Below are 9,454 nucleotides of genomic sequence, written 5' to 3' on the forward strand. Positions count from 1 at the left end.
TTTTTTTTTTATTTAATTAAGGTAAATTAAGACATTATTGAGAAATATCATAATAAATATACATAAAAATATTGTGTGAAGTGAATGAAAAACTGTGTAAAGAAGACAAGCATGAGCGTTGTGAGAAAAGGAACAGTGTCTGAATACTTTAGTGATTTTCTCTGACAGTAGTTACTGAACATTTCATGCTTGCATGATCACAGAATCGAAACAGCTCATGCGCAGCTTAGCACATCAACGGGAATAAGTTCCCACCTGACAAAAAGTGTACTAGCACATCACAACAGTGGAATTTGTGCCAACAAGGGCACTTGAAAAAAAGTCTATGATGCTGGTGAATGTTTACACTGATCTAGCTCTGCGGGAGTCTCCCTGTCGAGAGGACCATGTCCTTTGCGAAATAAGTGCCAGACACTGCACAGAGTTTGCAGCATATTTCCTTCGTTATTCCATGATCTAATTTCCTCACTACGCGCTTTTGTGAATTTTACAGCAGTTAAGACACTATAACATATCCAAACAGATCCATGAATGAATACTGTCAGCCTACTTGCATTCATTTCAAACTGTTTTCAAACTCACCATCTAGCTGGAAAGGAGTCCAGGTAGGTCCATGCCTAACATGTTTTTGAAGTGACTCTGCTCAAAGCATCACTGATCGGTTTCCTGAATTAGTCATCACATTCCAACCATGAGCGCAATGAAAGGTGAATGTTGTGTGAAACGGCATTGCCCCACTTGCTGGTGATATCATCCCACTGACATAGAGCTGTTCTGCCCTTGTTTGGGCAAAGGAGGCGGAGCCATCGGAGAGCTTTTCATGCACTCTTTTCTCAGCTTTCCTCTCTTATTCTCTTCACCGAGATTGAAGTCGGGATATTGTTTTAGGAAACAGTCAATTAGAGCTGTGGTCAATGCACTAAATCCTCTGTATCATTTTAAGGGTTCCCTTTCCATCTCATATAAACAATAAAATGACCCAATTATTTCCTATCTCACATGAACCAAGTGTTCCCATGGGAACAAACAACAATGCAAGGGAAAAGTTTTGTTTCGTAAGAGAACAATGTTGCACTCTCAGATCAGATGAAGCCCTGTCACTCAGAAATGCAACAAGAATGCAAATTTGACACACTAAATGAATAAAATGTAAAAAGGTCATTACTCCGCAAGTAATATTTTGTAAAAGGTTGAAGCATTTAATTATTGCAGGAAGTTTACTGATATAGTTGGTAATTTTCTGGCAAAGGTTTAAGATGACAGCTGGGAAAATCTACTGAAATCATCAGATCCACTGTGACATGAGCAGCGAGAGACTTGTAAATCATAAATCATGTGAATGGTGATAGAATGACATCATCTTTTGGTGTCTAGTATAAATGTGCTTGCGATTTAAATTACAGCCTGAATATCAAGAGCACATGAAACTTCCAGATGTAGTTTTAATTGGAGATGTTTGCTAACGCACCTACAGTAAGCATGAAACTTTGATGTGCAACTATTGCTTCAAGCGATCAGACATAATATTTTCCTGGAAGATGATAAAACGGGTGAAAAAATCCCCTAGATGTGTTAATTGGATCCCAACTATCTTAGCAACCACCTTGCAACCATCCAGAAAACCCTAGCAAACACCAAACATCTGCCTTATTTTAAGTTTTACTTAAATGCTGGATTTTATTTTGCAGTAAACATGAAACAGCATTCACAACGCATTTTCCTTCCATAATGTGACATTTGCAAGTGAAACTAAATATTAACAAAGGAAATGTATCCATCAGGAATTGACTGGATCATTAAAAGTGGCCCACTGTTTTAAATATACATATACTGTATATACACACACACACACACACACACATATATTGACTTGACGTGATGAAACATCACACTTGTTGATGGTAAAATCATTAGTATCTGTCTTTCACTGACCTATACGTCAATTTAAAGAACAAAACTAGCTGTCCTCATCAGATTACAGTCTTTCTTGAATATGGGACTTCAAGAGGAAAAACAGCAAGTGTAAATGTCATGTGAAAGAGAGAGGGGTAATTTGAGGAGGAACGGCATTGCGGATGCTCCTAGAAGCTCAACACACAGCAGTTTTATATTCCTGGCGGGATTCCCCGCAATCGCCCCGGCGTTCAGTCCCAGGTGGCACGGCACTGGCGTGACCTCACCTGCTATGAATCTCTCAAATGAGAGAATTATGAAGGAATGTCCAAACACACGGGCTGAAGATAAGTGTGATAAGTGGAAGGAAGGAGTGTGACTGAACGGTGCCACTGCAACAAACTAGAAATGGCATTTTTATAGATTTGCCATTACTTATTTTTGACGATGCATCACACAAATGAGCTCCTTTTTTAAAAATGCAGTACAATTAAAATGAAAAACAAAAGATTCCATTTATATTTATGCTATATTTACAGTCTTTCAAAACGCATGTCCAGTCTTAGAGTCCAGAACAAATTTCCATTTGGAGACAACAGAGCATTTTCCAGGTTTTATTAAGCTTCCAGGTTCCCAGTTTTGAGCTAAATATAATTTGCTACTCAAGCTCAGGGTGGTAAACGGGAAGTCAGGGGACCGTGACTGTGGTCGACCACTATAGGGGTCTTATCGGAATATGAATGAACTCATTGTCTCTGTCAGGAATTGTTTGGATTTTGCAGTTATGAGTCACCTGATTTTCCAAAGATAAACATATTGTTTAATAAATAATTTGAATGTAGCATATGAGAGCTTTTCATAATATTAAATGGGAAATAAAATACACTACCATTCAAAAGCTTGGGGTCAGTTGATTTTAATGTTTTTTTTTAAATAAATACTTTTATTCAGCAAGGACGCATTAAATTGAGCAAAATAAAGTTCTACGTCATCTGCTGGAACGCCACTCTCTCGTGAAGGTGAAGCCCCCCCACCGCAGCTATATGATGGATGGATGCTTCAAAATCTCGACTACCATTCACTGCTATTTTAAAACTTGGAAGAGCCAGGATCTTTTAATATAACTCCGATTGTATTCGTCTGAAAGAAGAAAGTCATTTACATCTAGGATGGCTTGAGGGTGAGTAAATCATGGGGTCATTTTCAATTTTGGGTGAACTATCCCTTTAAGATTTCTAAAATATACAAAGCAGCACACCAGTTTTTTACATTGATAATTATTAGAAATGTTTCTTGAGCAGCAAATCAGCATATTAGAATGATTTCTGAAGGATCATGTGACACTGAAGACTGGAGTAATGATGCTGAAAATTCAGCTTTGACTCACAGGAATAAAATATACATTTGAAAATATATTCAAATAGAAAACAGTTCTTTTAAATCAATAATATTACTGTTTTTTTAATCAAATAAATGCTGCCTTGGTGAGTATAAGAGACTTCTTTTAAAAAATATTTTAAAATCCCACCCCAAACTTTTGAGCAGTATATGCAATTACATAGGCTGATTTCAGTAATAAAAATTCTATCCTTAATCAATACCCTTTGTGTGTGTATGTGTGTGTGTGTGTTTAAAATGCAACATATTTCAGAGTAAAACTGAAAAAAAAAATCAAATATCACCATGATGCATCCTTAAAAAAAAAAAAAATCATATTTTCTATCTGCATTTACAAGTAACGACATTTTTGAGGGGAAATATGCTTAATATGTAATATTATTAATATTTCTTCATACACATTTATTTATGTAGCTGCTTTGATCCCTCCGATATGACGACACGCTGAGCTTCCAGAAAAAGCTACTGATCCCCAGGTTGTCATTTATGATCATCTGAGTCTATTCATGTCCATATATAGCTCAGATGATGCTGGTATAATGACTGGAGCTCTGCAGGGCCTCAATCTGCCTGTTTCACATTCCCAGAAGAACACTACACTAATGACAGGCCTCTCTGATACCGTCACCCCTTCTTCCACAACTATAAGGCCCTTTGTGTGATTTAGGACAGCCTGTGGTAGGACAGCCAATACAATCATGTGCAATTCATAGCTTTGATGCCACGTGGTTGTAGTCGCTTTAAAATGAATCTACGGTGAGAAGTGTTTGCCTTTTTTTCAGTATCGTATATAAGAACATTATACTACACCAAACAAAATTGACATAGAAACAAGTTTCTACGCCAATTTTCGCTTAGAAATTGCTTGTAAATTTCACAATTACAAAGAAACGGCTATAGTAACACATTGAATTAAACATGAAATTTTGAAGCAGAAAATCTAAAATAGTATTTTCTTGTAAAACACACTCAAATAATCTTTGTTTTATTTACAACTTTTGAAAAATCATTTTTATGGTGTAGAAAACTACCTTTTAAAAACTCCCCTAAGCATTTTGCATAATCATTTATCAATCTGTTTAAAAACATGATAAAAACAGTTTAAGTAAAAATTCAAATTATGATCTCTATTACGATCCACAGACCAAGAAGTTTTTAATCTCATTAATGTTTAACTTAACAATTTCAGACTAGAGTTATTATATTTAATTAAAACTAAATCCATTAAAAAAATATTTTGTTGTTATTACTTGAAAAAAATAAAAATAAAAATAAAATAAAACTGAAATAAAAAAAATATATACATTTAAAAAAAACTAACAAAATTACAAAAACACTACAAAAATAAAAAATAAAAATAAAAGTCAAATTAAACCGAAAATAGAAAAGAAAGAAAAACGAACTCAAAATATTAATAGAAACTACAATTCTATCCCAATGATACTAAAATAACAGTTTCAGATCAAATATAAAAAAAACTTTATAATGACACGCCTCATTCTAGCCACTGTAAGAAAATTATTCTAGCATTTTTTCCACTTTAAGAGCACATTTTACTGAAAATCCTGATTCGTTCCTATGTAAAGCTCATCTCCTCACCTCTCTCTCTCCTGCTCCAGCAGGTTGGTGAAATCATCGCTTTTGTTCATGAAGTCGACGTGTTTGCGCTTTTCATTGTCCAGGTCGGTGACGGTGCGTCGGTGGCATTTCTCTGCAAAGAGCAGCTGCTCTAACATCCGTCTGTACGTCTCCTGGTGCTTCTCCTCCAAACGGTCCAGCTTTAGAGACAGAATGATTATCGCCATCATAAACTGCTTGCACTGGCACAACAATATGTTCAAATCTGCATTGTAAATTCAGGTTTAGAGATGAATATGACACCTCTATCATAGGGATCTCATAGACATCGTCTCTAATCAAGTCTCCGCTGGTCATCAGACTGTCTCTCTGCAGAGCTTGAAGAGGTTTGACCGGAACCGCAGATCCGTAATGAGCTTCCAGAACCTCGGGCCGTGTTCTCTCAGACTGCAGCATGTGGATAATGTCTTCACGGGCCTAAAGCATACGGTGTTTATCATATTCAAATACCATGGTATTTCCATGATACATGGCATGCCATAGTATCCTATGTTTTAAGAATATATACTACAATGAAAAATGTTTGATGTTGAAACAATTTTCTACACCAAACAATTGCAAAGAACATTGTAACACATTGAATTAAACTAAATTATAGATATTTTCTTGTAAAACATTCACCAACTATCTTGTCAATCAGTAATAATGTTTTACTGACAACTTTCGAAAAACATAAATACATTTTTACAGTGTAAACTACTTTTTACAAACTTCCCTAAGCATTTGTTGTTTGCTGAATCAATTGTCAATCTGTTTAAAAACATGACAGAAATGAACTGGTTTTAATAAAAAATGACAAAAATTAAAATACTTCAGAGGAATTTTTCAAGGTTTTGTATCATGTGTCAATACATCCTCCTTGAGCACCAGCAGGGGGAGCTGTATGCTTCCATAAAACCTAAACATTAACAACCGTATGACATTGGCATGTAAAGACCATCACGCTATCATACTTCTTTTACAATTTTCTCACTATATCATATGTATACTGTGTACAGTATGCACATTTCTGTATGCACAGAATATCCAAATCACCTACACTACTGTTCAAATGTTCGGGGTTGGTAAAATTATTTCATTTTTTTTTTTAAGTCTCTTCTGGTCACCAAGTCTGCAATTTTGATCAAAAATAAAGTAAAAACAGTATTATTGTGAAATATTATTACAATTTAAAAGAACTTATTTTATATATTCAAATAGAATATATATTACTCCAGTCTTCAGTGTCACATGATCCTTCAGAATTTATTCTAATATGCTGATTTGCTGCTCAATAAACATTTCATCAATATATTCATCAATTATCATCAATGCTGAAAACAGTTGTGCTGCTTCATATATTTGTGTTAACAGTTTTTTGCGTATCAGCGTAAGTGTATAAAGCATCATAATCCTTCTGTCATCTTATTCAACTCCTTTTTGAATGACAGTGATGCTTTTCAAATATTATTGGAGTACGTTTGACAAGAAAATACTATTTCAGTCTTTCTACTTCAAAATTTCACGTTTAATTCAATGTGCTACTTGCCATTTCTATGTATTTATTTGTGAAATTTAGTAGCAATTTCCGAGAGAAAAGTGTTTTAAAGAAATCACATTTTTCTTGTCACCATGCAGTGAAACCTCACCTGAACTTCTCCCTCCATGACTCCCAGCAGATGGATGAGATCTTCTTTGGAGAGGTCCATCAGTCCGGCTCTCCTCTGCTGCATCTCGCGAGGCCTCTGAGGCTAGCAGGTTGGTGAAATCATCGCTTTTGTTCATGAAGTCGACGTGTTTGCGCTTTTCATTGTCCAGGTCGGTGACGGTGCGTCGGTGGCATTTCTCTGCAAAGAGCAGCTGCTCTAACATCCGTCTGTACGTCTCCTGGTGCTTCTCCTCCAAACGGTCCAGCTTTAGAGACAGAATGATTATCGCCATCATAAACTGCTTGCACTGGCACAACAATATGTTCAAATCTGCATTGTAAATTCAGGTTTAGAGATGAATATGGCACCTCTATCATAGGGATCTCATAGACATCGTCTCTAATCAAGTCTCCGCTGGTCATCAGACTGTCTCTCTGCAGAGCTTGAAGAGGTTTGACCGGAACCGCAGATCCGTAATGAGCTTCCAGAACCTCGGGCCGTGTTCTCTCAGACTGCAGCATGTGGATAATGTCTTCACGGGCCTAAAGGATACGATCACTGCTTTACTGTGGTACTATAGTACTTTGATATACAGCATACCATGGCACTGAATGTTTATCATATTCAAATACCACAGTATTTCCATGATACTCCAAACAAAGAATACTTTGGTATTAACATAGCACATGTTTAAAAAAAATCATGGCATGCCATAGTATCCTATGTTTTAAGAATATATACTACAATGAAAACTTTTTTGGTGCAGAAGCAATTTTCTACACCAGTTCTTTTATTTAGAAATTGCTAGTAAATTTCACAAACAATTACAAAGAAAATTATAACACATTGAATTAAAGTTATAAATATTTTCTTGTAAAACATACTCCAATAATCTTGTCATTCAGTAATAATGTTTTACTGACAACTTTCAAAAAAAAACAAAAAAAAACTTTTTTACAGTGCAGAAAACTATATTTTACAAACTTCCCTAAGCATTTGTCGTTTGCTAAATCAATTGTCAATCTGTTTAAAAGCATGATAAAAAAATTTTACTGGTTTAAATAAAAATTTATACAAATGAAAATGAAATATTTTGAAGGAATTTTCCAAGGATTTGTATCATGTCTCATGGTGCAAACTGTTTCATTCTCGTTGTGCACCAGCAGGGAGAGCTGTATGCTTCCATAAAGCCATATGACATTGTCTGTGTAAAAAACATCATACTATCATACTTCTTTTACAATTTCTTCACTATATGTACAGTATGTATACTGTGTGCAGTATGCACAGATTATCCAAATTATTTACACTGCCGTTCAAAAGTTTGGAAATGTTTTAATGTTTTTAAAATAAGTCTCTTTTGCTCACAAAGGCTGCATTTTGTCATCGAAAATACAGTAAAAACAGTAATTTTGTGAAATATTATTACAATTTCAAATAACTCTTTTCTATTTGAATATCATTTCAAATGTAATTTATTTCTGTGATCAAAACTGAATTTTCAGCATCATTACTCCAGTCTTCAGTGTCACACGATCTTCAGAAAGCATTCTAATATGCTGATTTGCTGCTCGAGAAACATTTCTGATTATTATCAGTGTTGAAAACAGTTGTGCTGCTTCATATTCTTGTGCAAACTGTTTTTTTTTCTTCTTTTGATATTTTTAATAAATATAAAGTTCACAAGAACAACATTTATGTGAAACAGAAATGTTTTAAATGTCACGTTTGATCAATCTAATGCATTCCTGATGAATAGAAGTATATCAAAAATCTTGATGACCCCAAACTTATGACAGTAGTGTTTTTCAATTTCCAAAATGTGCAGTACACAAGCATGGCACTCAGTACAATACAATAGGTTCCACCAAAATACTATAGCTTACTCACTGTTTGTGCTGTAAAATCATAATATATTATTATGGAATCACTGTATAAAAATCTATAAAGCTTCATAATTCTTCTGTCATCTTATTTAATTCCTGTTTGAATGACAGTGATGTTTTTCGAAGATTATTAGAATATGTTTTACAAGAAAATACTACTTCAGTCTTTCTACTTCAAAATTTCACGTTTAATTCAATGTGTTACTTGCCATTTCTTTGTAATTATGTGTGAAATTTACAAGCAATTTCTGAGCGAAAATTTCAAAGTTACACTATACATCAGTTTCTTTCAGTCTAACTTAGCATGGAAAACAATGAATGGCATCATGCAGTCAAACCTCACCTGAACTTCTCCCTCCATGACTCCCAGCAGATGGATGAGATCTTCTTTGGAGAGGTCCATCAGTCTGGCTCTCCTCTGCTGCATCTCACGAGGCATCTGAGGCTTTTTCAAAGTCCCAGAAACAGCCTTCTCCTCACTGCTCTCTTTTTCCTCCCGAGCTTTGGATTTCATCCTCATCAGCTCCTGTTTGCTTCCCTCTTTCTCAGTGTCGAGGATTTTAGCGAGCGGCTTCAGTGGTCTGTTCTCTGGCCCCTCCATATCGCTGGTCCTGGACCTCATCTTCACCTGCAGGTGCAAACAAAGATGAACATCATCCACAGATACACCTGCGACAATCTCCTGAAAACATCACACCGTTAGAACAATGAAACATCTAATAACTTTCAGCACACTGCAAATAATGTTCTTTCTCTGTATTTTTGTCTTGTTTTCCAGAACAAATATCTAAACATTCCTAAAACAAGATACATTTACTTAAAGGGTTAGTTCACCCAAAAATGAAAATTAGGCTGCGTTTTACTCACCCCCGAGGCATCCTTGGTGTATATGACTTTCTTCTTTCAGACGAATCCAGTCGGAGTTATTTAAATAATTGTCTTTGATCTTTCAAGCTCCATCATTGCAGTCAGCGGGTGTTGCAGTGCATCAGTCCAAAAGAACTTAAATAA

General features: G+C 35.3%; 1 protein-coding gene across 3 annotated transcripts in view; it reads right to left on the bottom strand.

Annotated features, from left to right (window-relative positions):
• LOC107719382 (filamin-A-interacting protein 1-like) overlaps window positions 1-9,454 on the bottom strand; it is a 34,366-nt gene that overhangs the window by 8,042 nt on the left and 16,870 nt on the right. For 2 of the 3 annotated variants that reach the window (XM_016526792.1, XM_016526791.1), the window contains exons 1-3: window positions 6,558-6,643; window positions 5,173-5,346; window positions 4,891-5,069 (exon numbers count right to left, since the gene is read on the bottom strand). In XM_016526792.1, coding sequence (XP_016382278.1) covers window positions 4,891-5,069; window positions 5,173-5,346; window positions 6,558-6,641 — 437 coding nt within the window. In that variant the 5' untranslated portion in view covers window positions 6,642-6,643. Of the gene's footprint in view, window positions 1-4,890; window positions 5,070-5,172; window positions 5,347-6,557; window positions 6,644-6,925; window positions 7,100-8,786; window positions 9,072-9,454 lie in introns of those variants that run through there. The other variant, XM_016526793.1, reaches the window with a different exon arrangement.

This window comes from Sinocyclocheilus rhinocerous, unplaced genomic scaffold, assembly GCF_001515625.1.
Source record: "Sinocyclocheilus rhinocerous isolate Xijiao unplaced genomic scaffold, SAMN03320098_v1.1 scaffold303, whole genome shotgun sequence".
Taxonomy (NCBI): Eukaryota; Metazoa; Chordata; class Actinopteri; order Cypriniformes; family Cyprinidae; genus Sinocyclocheilus; species Sinocyclocheilus rhinocerous.